Source organism: Phacochoerus africanus, chromosome 11 (assembly GCF_016906955.1).
Source record: "Phacochoerus africanus isolate WHEZ1 chromosome 11, ROS_Pafr_v1, whole genome shotgun sequence".
Taxonomy (NCBI): domain Eukaryota; kingdom Metazoa; phylum Chordata; class Mammalia; order Artiodactyla; family Suidae; genus Phacochoerus; species Phacochoerus africanus.
In genome coordinates, this window is record NC_062554.1 from 108,474,030 (window position 1) to 108,492,854 (window position 18,825).

Genomic DNA, 18,825 nt, shown 5'->3' on the forward strand with positions numbered 1-18,825 from the left:
GCTTTATACTTATGCAAGTTTGGAGAAAATACTTTTTTCCTTCTGGATTTTATTCTCAGCCTACTTTGAATAGGCATTCCATCACTTTCTTTAAAGTCCTGACCCAGTAGTTGGGTAACGTTCATTGGCTTCTCTTCAGTTCTTAATGACTCTCTGGTATTTCCCTCAATATGTGATTGCTTGGTGACTAAGCTACTCAGAAGTCCTGACACACAGGCACTTGGGGCTTAGAAACCCTTCATGTAGAAGACGTGTTTAAGGTAAATTTTTTTTTTTTTGTCTTTTTGCTATTTCTTGGAAAGAAGACATGTTTTATGTTGGTGATAATTGCAGTACATTCTCTTGAATCTTCTCAACAGGCAAGGTTTCAACTTCTAAGTGTGGGCTGATTATTTAAAATGGTCAAAATTTGGAGTTCCCGCTGAGGCACAACAAGATTGGCGGTGTCTCTGCAGCCCTAGGATGCAGGTTCGATCCCTGGCCCTGCACAGTGGGTTAAAGGACCCAGTGTGGCCACAGCTGCTGCGTAGGTCACGCTGCAGCTTGACCTGGCCCAGGAACTCTATATGCCATAAAACAAAAGATCAAAATTCATTCAAAATCAAGTCCAGCTGGGTTGTGCAGAATAACACTTTTTCTAAACACCACAAATCAGGTATTTAAACTGAGTGTTGTTAAATCTGAGCTGGTAATGACGTCAGCACAGTCCCTTCTGGTTCTTCAGCAAACTGCTCTTGAAAGAGGGGCTCACCTCACCACGATGGAGATTAGGGAGATTTGCGGTGCAGGCACTGGTATCATTTCCATCTGTACTCATCCACCTGTCCGAGGTATTCCTTCTGCCATGTCAAAGCATCACTCAATGCGGCAGAATCTGGGGAAAAGCCCGACAAGGAAAACGGACCAGGAAGTAAAATCTTAAATTCTATGATTTTAAGTTGGAAGGGACCTTGCATTACCACCTCGTTCAACCTGCCCACTAAGAGAAAGGAGATCTACACGAATTAGGTGGCTTGCTCCATACCAAGTAGAACATCCAGCTATGACCAGAGTCATTTTTAACACCTATGAGGCAGTCTTCCCACTGCACAGTTATCTGTCAAGCACCCACATCCCTGACAGCATGTGGTACCAGGTGGAATACAATATAAGATATAGCCTCAATTCTTGGGTAGCTTAATTTCAGATCAGCTTCAAGATTTTACAGGAAATACTGGGTTTGCCTATAGCAAACACAAAGCCACATAGCCAAATGAGGTTTTACCAGCTATTTTATTTGAAATGTAACCTGGCAATCTTAAGAGCATTGCAGCACAGTGCTTTGAGGCCTCTCTGATTTGACTGCATCTCTCTGCATTCTTTAGTGGATGGTGGGTCCTAAAGGGTGAAATAATTGCTTTGAAGAGGCAATTTGACCAAGTTGACAAGCGTCACTGTGTATATGTGTATAGGATTATGGCCAGAGTTACATATTTAAAAAGAACTGCGGAGCAGGGCGAGAAAGAAGGAATGACACCCAAAAAAGTAACAACTTCCTTTTGCAAGATACAGAAACAGCACCTTCCAGGCCCTTTACGCAAGAGACCATGAGCTCTGGCCTACAACAGAGCCGATGAAGCAGAAGTCTCTCAAGGAACCCAGACCCAGGAGAAACAGATTCTTCTTCTCCTGGCAGTAATGGAAACGCCACACTGTGCCGCCATTTGGCCATTCTCAAGTGAGTCTACCAGGCCCGCAGCTCCTGCGCAGGGCTCCTAGGACCTTCCTTCCTGACTGCAGCTTTCAGAACCAAGATGAGCCTGTCACCCAAGGGCAGCCAGTCCAAGGGTGGGCTGGAAACTTCTACAGCCTGGTATAGAAAGAGAAGCTGGACCAGATCCCACACTCTAGAATCTAAAGAAAAGTCAAGAGAATCAGAGACACATGGTGTCATGGCACTCAGAAACTTTGGGAGCCAGAAGATACAGACAAGATAGAGTAAAAGAACAGCAATGGAAGCAAAAATAGTAGGCAAAAGCTAAGCCACTGAGCAACCACGAGCTTCTGCAGCGCAGCCTCAGTTCTCCACACTTTCCCCTCTCTGGTTTGTCCTACACCTTTCCCGATGGCGGCCACCCTGAAACCTCCGTGTGCCAAGCTCACTCACAGGCTCCCCTAAACCCTGACATCTCTGAGATCAGTATCATTTTATTTTATAGATATGGAAACTAGGCCCATGATGGTTAAATAATGTAAGTTATGTTACTTCTTATGATGTCAGGACTTGAATCTAGGTCTCAGAGGCCATGCACTAAACCACTAGGCTATGCTAATCCACATGACATGTCCTTATAAGGCCTGAGCACTCAGTACCCATCTCCTACCAGTGGAACCTAACGTGAGGATTTTGCTTGAAAGAGCCTGACACTTCCCAAGTCAAAGGACATCCTCCATGTAAAACTCTGAGAAGACTGCTTCCTTTGTAGAGTGGAGGACAGGGTCAAAGGTATCCACTGAGCACAGAAAGAACATAGCTCTTGGAGGTAACAGAGCTCCTGGTCTGTGAGAAGCTTGAGGGAGACCCGCTTTTCCTCGTGGCTTCTGAGCAGCCCTCAGGCAGCTGAGGAGGATGCTTTTCGTTGTCTCAGAAGCGACACTATGGGATGTGGGGGTGGAACAGTGTCCTGCCCTTCCTCAAGAGGAAGTCTGAGCAAAAATTTAGAGTCTCCATCCCATTTGAAATAAAGAGATAAAGGAACTTGGGTCCTTCATTTTTTTTTTTTTTTTAACCAACAACACTTTTGCTGATTGAAGCAATGAACAGTTTTTACTCCCTAATAAGCCATAGAGTCTAGTCCTGGTTAAGATAGGCATGGACACCCAAATATTTTAAAATGCTCCAAAAAGAAGGCCAGCAGAGTCCCCCAACAGGAACGCTGCAGACTCTTATTAACAATGAGGTAAGTTATGTTAACCACTGCTAGGAAATGAAGTAAGGTAACTAAAGCCCAGCTATGGTGTCCCAATAACAAATATCCAACAGAAAAGATGAGTCATTTTCTTTCACTTTCTAGAGAGTCAACTCCAAGTATGTTCACCTCTGTGGCTGAACCAGAGGTTCATCTTACAGTGACATCAAAAAATCTAGTAAGAAGAGAGTGAAGCTGGTTACTGTCAACAGCTGGAGCCGCTCCAAGGAGACGGTGCCTATTTACGTGTGATAGGACAGACCCATTAGCCCAGAGGGCACACTGATGAAGAGCACATTCAAGGTTTTCCTCTTCCCTAATGGGTCTGGTCATGATGACCAATCCTCAGGTACTGTTAAATACCCCAGGAGCCTTGATGGACCCGTTTTCTCCACACACTGGAACCCTTCTGTTGGACTTATTCTTTCCACTGCTCTATTTTACCCACTTTTGAATCTTAAACAAACTCTGAAGACACCACAAAGACACTGCTTTGATTCTCCCCCCATTTTCATTAGGTAGATCAAGATACAAACCAAAGCTGACTTCACACTCAAGTTCCTAGTGGGTCACCAGTGAAGCTAGAATCCTGGGCTTGGGACCCCCGGTACCCCAATTTCCCATGGTTTGGCTCCAAATCCTATAGAAAACTCTTAACCCCCATGTGCCAGGGTTCTGTTTGTCACCTCTCTTGGTCTGTTCTATACCTTTACCTTCAGACTGACAATAGGTTACAAAGTTGACAGTAGACTAGATCACATGCACGTTTCTTAGGACTCCCATGATCCCTGGGGTTGTGAATATCACAGAGCAGATATTTTATAAATGCAATTATCCTAAACAGCAGCATGTTCAGACAGAGGCTTCCCAGGAGCAAAGCTAGCTGGGGTAACACTTTTTCATAGTGTGGTTACACAGAACTAGGCAGGGTGACGTTTGGGCTGGGTGATGGGGTGGAGAGTGGGTCCTTCCCTTATCATTTCATCAAGATCATGTCTAAACACTCGCAGGCCTTATCACAGCCATCTCAGGAGATTCAGGGGAAAGAAGAGGGCACAGAACAAACAACTCTTCTGCCCAAGACTTAGGGCTTCTGCATTCCCTGTCTTCTACCACAGTCTCCAAGCAAGAATGAAACAACAGATCAAATGGATTTCAGTCACATTTCAGCAGGAATGTCTCTGCTTTGATTTTGCTATCTTACTTGGCTTTGCCTGGATAAAAGCTAGAGACAGAGATAGAATTTTTGGCAGGAGAGGAATGCATCACAAGATTTTTTTTTTTAATTCTAAGAGTTCACCTTTTTTCCTTTCACCAGCCTCATTTTGCAGAGGAAAATCTGAGATCTGTAAAGGGAGATGCGGCCCCAGTGCAAAGCCACTTAGGAGTGGGACCAGGCTCAGATGCTCCCAGGTAACTGACTGACCCTGACAGAAGGACATGCGGTGGTCAAAGTCCCCAGGAGCAAGGCCAGCAGGAAGAGGCTGTCCTCCTCTGCACTCTCAGGGGTCCCAGAAGCCCCTCAAATTGTCCATCGCCAGGGGGCAAACACTCTATCAGCTCAAGAAAGCTGCATTGTAACTGTCATCTTGCTACAGAGGAAATAAAAGCTGAGAGTTACTGGCACTTTCTGAAACCCTGTAAAGCTTCTGGAAAGTGCCGTGACCTTTTCTGCTGATGATTGTCAGAATATCAGACACCAGAAATGGAAAAGCCAGCTTACTAGCTTGGAAAAGAAAAGAGTCTGACATAAGTTGATACAAGAAACATAGTTCAGGCACAAATTCTAGGCTGCTCTGTCATTTCTCTGGGATCTCTAGCTTTTAAAGCTGGGGCTGAGAACAGTGCTCCCAATTTTTAACCAGGAGGCCAAAATGATTTCCAGCAGTTTAAATGCCAGTAAAAGCCTGAATGCTTCCAACCAAGCCAGTGAAAGAACTGTTCTCCTTAAGAAGCCTTTAAAGTCAGATTTCTTGCTCACTCAATCTTAAACACAATCATTAGAACAGATCTAGGAGAGCTTGGAAGGCAGTCCTGAGTCCTCATTTCTGGAGAGGCAGTACCTAGCAGACTGTAGTTGCTGACTGGGAGGAGCAGGAGCTGGGGCGCAGGCTCGAGCACTTTCTTCCAGCCACCACCTTACCATGGAGGAAGTAATGAAAGGCTCAGTTAAATGTTCTCTGCCTCACCGTGGGCTTCAATCCTTGGAGGCTCTTCCAAGCACCTGATTCTACCTGGAGCTCAACCATTATCGACCTATTACCCTGTTTGTGATGGATCACCTGAGGACAAACCTTGCTTTCCAACCTCTCTGCAACATTCTGATAACTTCTGCTTAGGTAATAATTTTGAAAAGATGGGAAAGCTGAGCTTTTTTCCAGGTCTTCCTGGGTTTCAAACGTGGTGCTCTTGTGAAGTTCCAAACACGAATATGTTTCCAGTCAAGCGTACAGGACCCCACATCCATCGATGGGCCAGGCAGTCACTACTGCAGGGGTGGAGGGGCTCCAGGGCTTTCCTCCTGCCGGATTTACAAAACTCCGCCTCCACTCCCTTCCCCATACCACTGATTGGCCTCTAGACCTTCAGTGCTAACCCCCAGGCCGGAGGTGTCCAGCCCAGTTAGGAGGGGCCCCGGGGGGTCCGGTGGCTGTCCCGAGGGGTCGCTATTACCCCCGCAGGTTCCACCGTGGCCTGAGCGCAGGTGGTCCTTGAGCGTCTGCTTGTAGCGGAAGCTGCGGCCACAGGAAGCGCAGGGGTAGGGCCGCTCGCCCGTATGGATGCGCTGGTGCTTCATTAGGTGGTGCTTTCGGATGAAGCTCTTGCCGCAGTGTGCGCAGCTAAAGGGCCGCTCGCCGGTGTGCAGCCGCCGATGGTTGAGCAGGTGCTCCTTGCGCATGAAGCTCTTGCTGCAGTCCGGGCACGGGTAGGGCCGCTCACCTGTGTGGATCATCTGGTGGCGGATCAGGGCCGAGTGGCCATTGAAGTCGATGCCACATTGCGGGCAGGAGAAGGGCCGCTCCTGTGCGTGACCCCGCTGGTGGAGCAGCAGGCTAAGCTTCAGGCTGAAGCTCCGGCCACACTGCGAGCAGCGGAAGGGCCGTTCGCTGGCGTGTGCCCGCCGGTGGCTAGCCAGGCGCGCCTGGTCAGCGAAGCGCTTGGGACAGTCAGGGCAGGGGAAGGGGCGCTCAGCGCTGTTGTGGACCCGCAGGTGGTAGGTGAGTCTCGACGGGTGCGTAAAAGTCCGGGCGCAGTGCGGGCAGGTGGGGGGCGTCTCGCCGGCAGGGGACTGCTGGGGCAGGTGCTTAGGGCACTGGGCGCAGGGCCCCGGGGGCTCAGCCGGGGGGCCGCACTCGTGGCTCAGCAGCGTATCCTGGCTGAGGTTCTTGCCGCAGTGGTGGCAGGAGAACACCTGTTCCCCGGCAGGGGGTGGGAGGGGGTAGCTGCCCAGCTGCGTGAAAGTCACCTGTCCCTCTGAGGCTTCGGCCAGGTCAGTGGCTGGACGTCCAAAGGGTGTCATGGGCGCCGGCTGCTGGCTTTTGAAAGCCACATCTGGAAAGGGATCCTTAGCCGCTGCTGCTGGCGGAGAAGAGAAGGGGACAGGAACTTCGGGGCACAAGGACGCTGTGGCAAGGCCCTCAGCTTTGATGACAAGCTCCTCATCTAAAAGAAAAGACTCAGAGTCACACCTGTCAGCTCTCCTGTACCCTGCCCAGCTCCAACAGACTGTCGCCGAGCTCTTCCCTGGCTGGGACAAGAAAGTCTGATGGCTGAGATCATCATCAGAGCATTTACTACTGAACCTCTTCAATGTTCCCAGTTTGGAAAAGGACAAATCCTAACATCCATCTCCCCAGCATTACTTTCATTATGTTTCTCCTCGGCTTTGAAACATTCTCTGTTGTCTATTATGACAAGGCCTAAAATCATGCATTTATCTAATCTCATTCCTTTTTATAGTTTGCTATAGTTTGATATAGTTTGCTGTCTCTTTACTTTTCTGAAAAATAAAGGACACATTTCTGCTTATACGGCTCATTCTGCCCTCCTTTTGGAGAATGCATCTCTTCCCATCTTCCCAAATTATACCCAACCACATCATACCAATTTTCTAAGGCCAATTCTAGCTTCGCATCCTTCACTAGGCCTTACCTAAATATCTAAACTAAAACTGATATAATGTTCTCCAAACTTATTTCTTGTATGTGAGTCATCCACCCCATTCACCCTTGACATTCAATAAAAGGCATGCCTAGTGTTGATCTGTGTGTTCCCAATATAAACTTCTTGAGGGAGTTCCCATTGTGGCAGAGTGGAAAAGAACTTGACTAGTATCCATGAGGACACAGGTTCGATCCCTGGCCTCACTCAGTGGGTTAAGGATCCAGCACTGCCATGAGCTGTGGTGTAGGTCACAGAAGCAGCTTGGAGCCAGCATTGCTGTGGCTGTGGTGCAGGCCAGCAGCTGCAGCTCCGATTCCACCCTAGCCTGGGAACGTCCATATGCCACAGGTGCGGCCCTAAAAGAGAAAAAAAAAAAAAAGATAAACATTCTTAAAGAGAGAAACTGTCTTATTTTTCTTAATTTTTATTTTCCAGGGTCTAAACACAGAGCATAGATGATAAACAAGTTGCATAAGTGATCATGTCTCTTCTGACCTTAAGATTCTCTTCTGTTCAGATGGCAAAATACAGATGGTGCTAAATGTCTTAGAAACGGTCTCTTCTATCACTGTTTTTCTGAGGGCGAGCTCCTAACATCCCCATTTGCACCTCTCCAATGACACTGTCATCTCCATTGCTTGTCTCTCCACCCCACCCCCACTTTCACTCTGTCCTTTCTGCATGATCTTTGAACGTTCTCCTGTCTTTCCCCATCCTTATACTTTTGGTCCATCTGTGGCACTTCTTTTTCTTCCCCTGACAATTCTAATTTGTCTTTACACTTAAGAATGTTTTCTCAGGAGTTCCCATCGTGGCTCAGTGGTTAACGAATCTGACTAGCAACCATGAGGGCGGGTTCGATCCCTGGCCTTGCTCAGTGGGTAAGGATCCAGCGTTGACGTGAGCTGTGGTATGGGTTGCAGATGTGGCTCGGGTCCCGTGTTGCTGTGGCTGTGGCGTAGGCCGGCAGCTACGGCTCCGATTCAACCCCTAGCCTGGGAACCTCCATATGCCCCAGAAGTGGCCCTAGAAATGGCAAAAAAGATTAAAAAAAAAAAAAGTGTTTTCTCAGTTAAAATTTATCTTAGTTGGATTTCAGGTGCACTTCTAACTTACGTGAACATGTCTTTTTTTCCCCCTTTTCCTCAATCATCACCCACTTCCTTGCCTCCACAACCCCACTTCCTCTGTGGTTTCTTCTCAGTGGTCCCTAAATAAGCTGGCTCTGGGCGGTTCAGTACTCACCAGCATAGGTGCCCTTGCACATATCACTCTCCTTGGGCTCCTGTGGGGCACCAACCTGGGTCTCTTCCTCTTGTTTAATCCAAGACAGAATATCCGATGTTGAAATGCTGGGCTCTATTTGTAGGGAAAGAAAATGGCCTTTAGGGCTTGACTCAAAAAGTGGAAATAATGTTAGTCTGCTAAATACTACACTTTGCCCAAATATTTATCTCTAATTAACTAAAACAACAAAACAAAACCAGCCTTTTAAAAAAAGGATATAACATCTAAATAATCAGTTCAAAATGAAACCAATTTTTTTTTTTTTTTGGCTGTGCCCACGGCATATGAAAGTTCCCGGACCAGGGATTGAATCCAAGCTGCAGCTGTAACCTGTGGATCCTTAACCCATGGCACTGGGCCTGAGATCAAACCGACACCATCACAGAAACACCACCAGATCCTTAACCCACTGCACCACAGTGGGAATGCCAAAATGAAACCAATTTATGAATTTTTACATGATAGACTCAACTTGATTCAGTATTTTTGGTGGGCCCCTTTCAAAACAAATCAATTTTTTATTTTGGAGATGACACTCTGAAAATCCAAAATCAAGAGTACCTTTCATTTCATTAGCACACTTGCTTTCAATGTGTTCTTACCTCTTTCTTTCGCAGCTTTTTTATGAAAAAATGAAGCAGGGAATATTTTCTCCATTTAAGTAGAGAGAACCCACAGAGGTAAAGTAAATTACCATTAAGGAAGTATTTACAGTGAAATGCCATATTATCAAAGATTTGCTTTAAAATACAGCAACACTGACCAAAAACTTTTTTAAATGTTAATTTAAAAACATAGGGGATTTCTCATTTTGGCACAGCCGAAACAAATCCGACTAGTATCTATGAGGATGTGTGTTCAATCCCTCCCTTGTTCAGTGGGTTGGGGATCCAGCGTTGCCATGAACTGATGTGTAGGTCGCAGACGCACTCAGATCTGGCATTGCTGTGGCTATGGTGTAGGCCAGTGGCTATAGCTCCAATTCGACCCCTAGCCTGGGAACTTCCATATGCCACAGGTGCAGACCTAAAAAGCAAACAAACAAACAAACAAAAAAACCACATGGGAGTTCCCTGGTGGTCTAGGGGTTAGGATATGGCACTTGCACTGCTGAGGCCTGGATTCAATCCCTGATCTAGGAACTGAGAACCCACATCAAGCAGCTGCACACAAAAACAAATACAAAAAAAGACAAATACATTACCAGAATTACAAAGTTAGGTCAGTTGAAACACAGATCTGACTGCTCAGAAATATTTTTCAGGTTTCCAATTCTTAATTCTTTCCATAAGATACTACCTTTGTCTATCAAATGATACATATTTTTGTTTCCTGAACCCTGGATGTGAGAAGAAGAATATTTGCAAGTCCCTCAGGCCATGGGTATTCTTTTGGAAAGAAAAAAAGAGTGGCCTCTAAAAGCTTTGCACATAACATGCCTCATTTGATCTGTACAGAAACAGCTGTGCTTGGAGTTCCTGCCATGGCTCAGTGGTAACAAATAAGACTAGTATCCATGAGGATGCATGTTCAATCTCAGGCCTTGCTCAGTGGGTTAAGGATCTGGTGTTGCCGTAAGCTGTGGTGTAGGTCATGGATGGCCTGGATCCAGCGTTGCTGTGGCTGTGGCATAGGCTGGCAGCTGTAGTTCATATTCAATCCATAACCTAGAAACTTCCATAGGGAAACTTTTTCTTAGGGCAAGTGCAGCCCTAAAAAAAAAAAAAGACAAAAAGAAAAACAGATGTAGTTCATATTCAATCCATAACCTAGAAACTTCCATAGGGAAACTTTTTTTTAGGGCAAGTGTGGCCCTAAAAAAAAGACAAAAAGAAAAACAGCTGTGCTTGCTATTCCAGCCAAAGCCTATATATAACCTTTTTTAGCCTAAAAGGACAAGCTCAAACACTGACAGTGTCTCAAGAGTAAATTCAAGCTCTCTATAGTGTTTATCAAAAAAGCCTCATAGGCAGGTTATGGTTTTACTTCTAGAAAATGAACAGAAATGTTTTGCTCAATTCCTTTTAAATCAATTAGGGAGTACTGAAATCTAAAGGTGTACCCAAAGCAGAAATAAGAGGCTGGTCAAGACTAAAGCCCAAAAGACTGTTAGGTTATGCAGACAGATGGGAAAATACAGGTTTTAGGGCACGTGGCAAGTTGCCTTTCCACCTTCCTATTTTGAACTCTAAGGCAGTAAGGTATTAACCACAGTCCAAACTTATCTTTTTTTTCTATAAGACTTTATAAACACACACATATATATATAGAAAAAAAAACAGGCAGGGAGAGACTGGATATAAGGAAGTGGATCTTTTAAAAGATATCCATAGGATGAACTTTCTATCATCAAAAATATGAGACTTTTGGAGTTCCTGTTGCAGCTCAGAGGTAACAAACCCAACTAGTATCCGTGAGGATGTGGGTTCAATCCCAGGCCCTGCTCAGTGGGTTAAGGATCTGTCATTGCCATGAGCTACAGTACAGGTCAAAGATGCAGCTCAGATCTGGTGTTGCTGTGGCTGTGGTGTAGTCTGACAGCTGCAGCTCCGATTAAACCCCTAGCCCGGGAACTTCCATGTGCCACAGGTGCTGTGGTAAAAAGAAAAATTAAAAAATATATATCTATCCGGACAAAACTCTACTTAAAAGAGACACGTGCACCCGCATGTTCATTGCAGCACTATTCACAATAGCCAGGACATGGAAACAACCCAAATGTCCATCGACAGATGATTGGATTCGGAAGAGGTGGTATATATACACAATGGAATACTACTCAGCCATAAAAAAGAATGACATAATGCCATTTGCAGCAACATGGATGGAACTAGAGAATCTCATACTGAATGAAATGAGCCAGAAAGACAAAGACAAATACCATATGATATCACTTATAACTGGAATCTAATATCCAGCACAAATGAACATCTCAGAAAAGAAAATCATGGACTTGGAGAAGAGACCTGTGGCTGCCTGATGGGAGGGGGAGGGAGTGGGAGGGATCAGGAGCTTGGGCTTATCAGACACAACTTACAATAGATTTACAAGGAGATCCTGCTGAATAACATTGAGAACTTTGTCTACATACTCATGTTGCAACAGAAGAAAGGGTAGGGGAAAAAATGTAATTGTAAGGATAACCTGACCCCCTTGCTGTACAGTGGGAAAATAAAAAAAAAATTATTAAAAAAAATAAAACATAAAATAAAATGCTTAATTGTTTCATTCATCAGTTTTCTGAATAATGAGTTAGTGTTCTAGAAGTTCCAAATGTGATTCAAGTGGTTTTGAATGTTTTTGGTTTACCATTATGATAAGCTCCACCCCTTTCTCATTTGCTAATTATAAGTTTGTTTTCTATGTCGGTGAGTTTGTTTTGTAACTTAGTTCAAGTAATTATTCTTTTTAACATTCAATTTGCCCCTTTTTTGGCCAGCGACAGCTCCTTCAGATCAGCTCTGTCTTTTCACATGATCAAAACATCTAATTTCCTTCATTTCTGGTATGACAGAGTGGACCATGTTCATCTTATACATTTCCTGCTCCAAGCACACACTCAGAAATCACTCTGAGAAACAGAATTTAGAGACCACAACCTGGAAGACGAGAATGTGAATTGCTAATAGTTTGTCACTGCTTCTAAGTTCTTTCAATGGACAGAGCTATAAAATAACACACCTCTCAGAAAAATAAAAGTGTTATGAGTTTATATTAATATTTATGATTCACATTTAAGACTACAGGATTTTAATTAAGTCCTTTCATTTTATATTTGTATCTTTTCTCCCTTATCCTAAGAATCTTGGTTCCTAATGACATTAATCTTTCCTTTATCTGAATGTGTATTTCAAAACTATATCAATATTATTAACAAAAATATTAACTCAAGATTTCTTTGTGTTTCTTTTTCTTAGGATATATTCCTCTAGGGATAAACTGTTAAAATATATTTTTTAAATTTTGTATTGAAATATATTTACAATATTGTTTAATTCCTACTATACAGAAAAGTGATTCCCAGTATATATACATATTCTTTTTTGTGTTTTGTCTTTTTAGGGCCACACCACAGCATATGGAGGTTCCCAGGCTAGGGGTCAAATCAGAGCTGTAGCTGCTGGCCTATGCCATAACCACAGCAATGCCAGATCCAAGCCACATATGTGACCTACACCACAGCTCATGGCAACACCGGATCCTTAACCCAGTGAGCAAAACCAGGGATCAAAGCTGCGTCCTCATGTATAATAGTCAGATTCGTTTCCTCTGAGCCACAATGGGAACTCCAGGTACACATATATATTCTTTTTCATATTCTTTTCCATTATGGTTTATCACAGGATATTGAACATAGTTCTTTGTGCTATACAAAAGGACCTTATTGTTTATCCACTCTACATATACTAGTTTGCATCTGCTTATCACAAACTCCCAATCCTTCCCTCCATCACCCTCTTGGCAACCACAAGACTGTTCTCTGTGAGTCTGTTTCTATTTCACAGTTAAGTTCATCTGTGTCATATTTTAGACCAAATACAAGTGATATCATATGGTACTTGTCTTTGTCTTTCTGACTTAACTTCATTTAATATGATAATCTCTAGGTCTAGCTACATTGCTGCTAATGGCATTATGTCATTCTTATTTATGGCTGAGTAGTACTCCATTGTGGGTGTGTGGGTGTGTGTGTGTGTGTGTGTGTGTGTGTGTGTGTGTACGAACACGACATCTTCTTTATTCATGCTTCTGTCAATAAAGACATTTAGGTTGTTTCCGTGTCATGGCTATTATGAACAGTGCTGCTACGAACACAGGGGTGCACCTTTTTAAATTATAGTTTTATCTGAATATATTCCCAGGAGTGGGATTGCTGGATCATATAGCAACTCTATTTTTAGTTGTTTTTTGTTTCTTTTTTTACAGCTGCACCTGCGGCATATGGAAGTTCTCAGGCTAGGGGTCGAATTGGAGCTGTAGCCACTGGCCTACACCACAGCCACAGCAACACCAGATCCGAGCCACGTCTGCAACCTATACCACAGCTCATAACAACACCAGATCCTTAACCCACTGAGCAAGGCCAGGGATTGAGCCCTCATTCTAAAGGATACTAGTCAGATTCATTAACCACTGAGCCACAATAGGAACTCCTATTTTCAGTTTTTTGAGGAAACACCATACTATTTCCCATAGTAGCTGCACCAATTTACATTCATACCAACAGTGAGGGTGGGTTCCCTTTTCTCTACACCTTCTCTAGCATTTGTTATTGGTAGACTTTTTAATGATGGCCATTCTGACCAACGTGAAGTGGTACCTCATCGCAGTTTTGATTTGCATATCATATTTTAACATCATTTGAGAGAAATCCACTCATGTATTTATGTCAGCAACATGATATATAGTCTAGTTATTTCAGAATGTTTTTATTTTTAAGTTATTTAAAATACTTAGAAGTCTTCAAAATCAAAACTATAAAACAAGGTACAATCAGAAAGGTCTGGCTTCCATCTCTAATCTCTCTCTCCCTGTATAGGTAGCCATTCTTGTTGGTTTTGTTTTAATCTTTTATTGTTTCTTTGTGAAAATATAAGCAAACAGGTATACATCTTTATCTTTTCCTTCTGTATGTGGCATACTACACAAACTGTTCTGTGCTCTGTGATTTTTCACTTAACAATATATTCTGGACATATGTCCATAGCAGTATACAGAGCTCTTTCTCATTCCTTTTTGTAGCTGTGCCATTGTTTATTCAAGAGTCTCCTAATGATGGGCATTTGGATTCTTTCCAATCTTTTGTTAGAATATTAGTCAGCGGCCAACCATAAACTCTATGGAGAGCTGAAATAATAAGACAGTTCTCCAGAAATGTGAGTGGCCACTGTTATCACAGCCATGGGCTCAGTATGTCTTCCCTGAACCTGGTGAACCTCAGGAAGTAACCCTTCTTTTTTGGCTACACCCATGGCATATGGAAGTTCCTGAGCGAGGGATCAAATCCAAGCCACAGCTGCAGCATATGCCACAGCAGTAGCAACACCAGAGCCTTAACCTGCTGTGCCAATGGTAACCATTCTGTTTGAATAATAATGATAATGTTCCTCTGGTCATTTAACTATCTCAGTACAATGAAGTACATATTTATTTATTAAATAATTGGGTCTTAGCACTGTTGTCACTGACAACATGTAATATGGTTGTGCCTACACTTGGTGGGAGTGGTAGAAGGATATAGCTGAGGTCCCTCTGGAGGGAAAATAAAAGGATCTGGAGTACTGGAAGGCTAAGGCGGTCTGATGCAGTCACCCGCCTGGTGATAGTAGGGCAACTGCTGGCCCAGTTACCACAAGAGCACTCAGCGTACATTCCTCGCAGGCCTGAGGAATCCCAAAAGTGGACACTTAAAAAGACAAAAATGAAAGGAAAATCATTGGCTCATGCAAGCAGTAGGCTGTGGAGAAAGCCAGAAATGAGAGAAAAACTGAATACTGATCAGGTAAGAGAAAGCTGCTAAATGCTGAGGTTTTAGGTCTGAGAGGTAGTTAAAATAGAAATGCTAATCACAGGAAAATATAAAATTGTAATGTCTACACTGGCTGAATGCTATTTTAACGACAAGGAAATCTTTTTTTTTTGGGGGGGGGAGGGCCTTTTTTTTTTAAGGGCTGCATATGGAGGTTCCCAGGGTAGGGGTCTAATCAGAGCTGTAGCTTCCAGCCTACACCACAGCACAGCAACTTGGGATCTGAGCCGCATCTGCCACCTACACCACAGCTCACAGCAAAGCCGGATCCTTAACCCACTGAGCGAGGCCAGGGATCTAACCTGCATCCTCATGAATACTAGCCGGGTTCTTTACTGCTGAGCCACAACAGGAACTCTGAGGAAATCTTACTGTGTGTTTAAGTGTATGTTTTAAACAGGTAAGGGCCCACATTGTCTGAAAAGAAGCTGGAACCTTGAGTTCTGTGATGTGTATAAAGGTATTATGCACTAAGTTTGATAAAATTGGTGCTGAGATCTGAATTCTTTTTTAATGAAAATATAGTTGATTTGCAATGCCGTGCCAATTTCTGCTGTACAGCAAAATGACTCAGTCATATGTATATACACTTTTTTAAATATTATTTTCCATCATGGTCTATCCCAGCCAAGATTTGAATTCTTTTTTTTTTTTTGTCTTTTTTTTTAGCTATTTCTTGGGCCGCTTCTGCGGCATGTGGAGGTTCCCAGGCTAGGGGTTGAATTGGAGCTGCAGCCCCCGGTCTACGCCAGAGCCACAGCAACGCAGGATCCGAGCCGCGTCTGCAACCTACACCGCAGCTCACAGCAACGCCAGATCCTTAACCCACTGAGCAAGGGCAGGGACTGAACCCGAAACCTCATGGTTCCTAGTCGGATTCGTTAACCACTGCGCCACGACGAGAACTCCCAAGATTTGAATTCTTAAGCAGACAATAATAACACCTGGCACATGAAAGTACCATTGGTAAAGAGAGAAAAACGTTTTTTACAACGTTTGTGAAACAGGTATGGAACTGTAACATAGTAGGTGAATGTGTTGGATATTAGTGTAAGAAGTTACAACTTCTAAGTTTTATTTCCAAGATAATTCTTGTCTGCAAACAGACTAAAATAAAAGGAATATATTGGGCTGTGCCTTAGTTTCCAATTTTGTTTAAGAAAAGGTAGCCTTGCTTGACAAGAGTGAACGATGAGTGATAAAGGAGATGAGGGTGATGCAACTGAGACAATGATGATCAAGGAGTCTCCCCAGCACTATCGGGCTTGGGAATGAATTTATTTCACTTTCAGGGCATTCTAGGATCTTGGCTCTAGTCCACGGCTTCCAAACTAGAAGAAGGGCTAGATAAAGATTTTGGTAATTATTCCACCTGAACTTCTTAGTTAAGGCTTTTCTCCAAAGAATCCCAAAAAACTGGAGTTCAATATTAAACTATTGCTGACCAAGTAATGGCCACACGCACAGAGCTGGTCCGCACTTGGGCCCTAGTAATAACGTTAAAGAATTTCAGGGAGTTCCTGTCGTGGCGCAGTGGTTAACAAATCCGACTAGGAACCATGAGGTTGCGGGTTCAGTCCCTGCCCTTGCTCAGTGGGTTAACGATCCGGCGTTGCCGTGAGCTGCGGTGTAGGTTGCAGACGAGGCTCGGATCCCACGTTGCTGTGGCTATGGCGTAGGCCAGTGGCTACAGCTCGGATTCAACCCCTAGCCTGGGAACCTCCATATGCCACAGGAGCGGCCCAAAGAATAGCAAAAAGACAAAAAAAAAAAAAAAAGAAGAATTTCAGGAGTTCCGGCTGTGGTGCAGCAGCTTAAGGATTAGGAGTTGTCTCTGTGGGAGCTCAGACCACCTCAAACGTGCAGCTTCCATCCTCTAGCAGGCACAGTGGGTTAAGCATCCAGCCTTGCTGCAGCTGCAGCTCACATTCAATCCCTGGCCTGAAACTTCCATATGCCGTGGGTAGGGCCAAAAAAAGAATTTCAGAAAATCTCAGGCGTGTATTTTCTGTATTCTCCCATTCACTACTAACTTCTACCAATTGTAAACAATCTTATCTAAGATACTAGGTATCAATGACTATTCTCTAGGAGGAATAATTTCTCTTTTCCTTCATCAGATTCACATGATGTTGATGGAGATAAAGTATAAAATTAATCCCAAGATATTTGGACATAAAAAGGAGAGGGTGCCACATGGTAACATTACTATCCCCAAGTCTATTTATTCTACCTATGTATATTTTTATTTAATTATAATGCACAATTCTTCCTAAAGCTCTAAAATGAAATATAATAATAAATTATGGGTTTTATTTTAGAAAACTGTTTCTAAAAGCATATCTATATTTTAATATAAACACACTGGTCTAACAACAAATTACAAGTTGTGTTAAAATTAATTTTAAAAAGATAATGATGTTAAAGAAGAGAGAAACTGCTTGCTCAAAAAAAGTTTTGATTCTTTTTTTCTAAAAGAACAAGCTGGGAAAAATGATATAAATAGTTAAAGTTAAAAATAACCTCTGAATCGGAGTTCCTGTAGTAGCACAGCAGAAACGAATCCGACTAGGAACAATGAGGTTGCGGGTTCGGTCCCTGGCCTCACTCAGTGGGTTAAGGATCTGGGGTTGCCATGAGCTGTGGTGTAGGTCACAGATATGGCTCGGATCAGGCGTTGCTGTGGTGTAAGCCGGCAGCTGTAGCTCTGATTAGACCCCGAGCCTGGGAACCTCCATATGCCATGGGTGTGGCCCTAGAAAGAAAAAAAAAAATCTATGAAAAAGACATTAGTTCTGTCGCTAAAGCAGTCCAGCATTAGTGTGGAACAGTCTATTATGCACCTCAGTGGCTAGATGGTTTAATACTATTCTCTACTGAAAGGAACCAGGATTTTTTTTTTAATGTGTCAGGAGAAGGAAAATCTAAAACAGGCCTGTATTAGCACAGCAGACTGAGACAGCCTATTCTGAGAAAGCCTGCTTGCAAGGTTGGCACTTGGCTGGCAAATAGTTCCCCGGGCTGACATCAAACTTTGCTCATTGTTAAGAGTGCCTCATGGCGCCTAAATTTTTTGTATAGTGGGGCTCATGCTGAACATCCACTTTCCTTCTGGGAGTCTGGGATCTTGGTACATGCCAGACACAGGGTGCCTATGTGACGAGCCCAGGACACTGAGTGTCCAGCAAGCAGACTTCTCTGGGAGATAGCACTCTGCACGTGTTGTCACAGCTCATGCTGGAGGAATCGTGTCCTAGGGGACTCTACTGAAAGGGGACTCCACTGAAAGGGGACTCTGGAATCCTGCCCCTGGTTTTCTCTAGACTTTGTCCTGAACACCTTTTATCTTTGCTGATTCCTCTTTGTGTCTTTCTGCTGTAATAAATCTCAGCCCTGAGTTCCCACTGTGGCTCAGTGTTAACAAACTTGACTAGCATCCAGGAGGATCTGGGTTTGATCCCCAGCCTTGCTTAGTGGGCTAAGGATCTGGCATTGCCATGAGCTGTGGTATAGGTTGCAGACACCTCTCGGATCCAGCCTTGCTGTGGCTGTGGTGTAGGCTGGCAGCTGCAGCTCTGATTCTACCCTTAGCGTGGGAACTTCCATATGCCACAGGTGCAGCCTTTAAAAAAAACTCAGCCCTGGAGTTCCCGTCGTGGCTCAGTGGTTAACGAATCCAACTAGGAACCATGAGGTTGCAGGTTTGATCCCTGGCCTTGCTCAGTGGGTTGGGGATCCGGCGTTGCTGTGGGCCGTGGTGTAGGTTGCAGACGCGGCTCGGACCCTGCGTTGCTGTGGCCCTGGCATAGGCTTGGCAGCTGCAGCTCCGATTGGACTCCTAGCCTGGGAACCTCCATATGCCGTGGGTGCGGCCCTAAAAAAGACAAAAAAAAAAAA

General features: G+C 44.0%; 1 protein-coding gene across 1 annotated transcript in view; it reads right to left on the reverse strand.

Moving 5' to 3' along the window:
* Nucleotides 1-1,253: 1,253 nt before the first annotated feature.
* Nucleotides 1,254-18,825, reverse strand: part of LOC125110898 (zinc finger protein 398) — a 29,404-nt gene continuing 11,832 nt past the window's right edge. Inside the window, exons 5-6 of the mRNA XM_047752566.1 lie at nt 8,358-8,471; nt 1,254-6,611 (exon numbers count right to left, since the gene is read on the reverse strand). Coding sequence (XP_047608522.1) covers nt 5,479-6,611; nt 8,358-8,471 — 1,247 coding nt within the window. The 3' untranslated portion in view covers nt 1,254-5,478. The remainder of the gene's footprint in view (nt 6,612-8,357; nt 8,472-18,825) is intronic.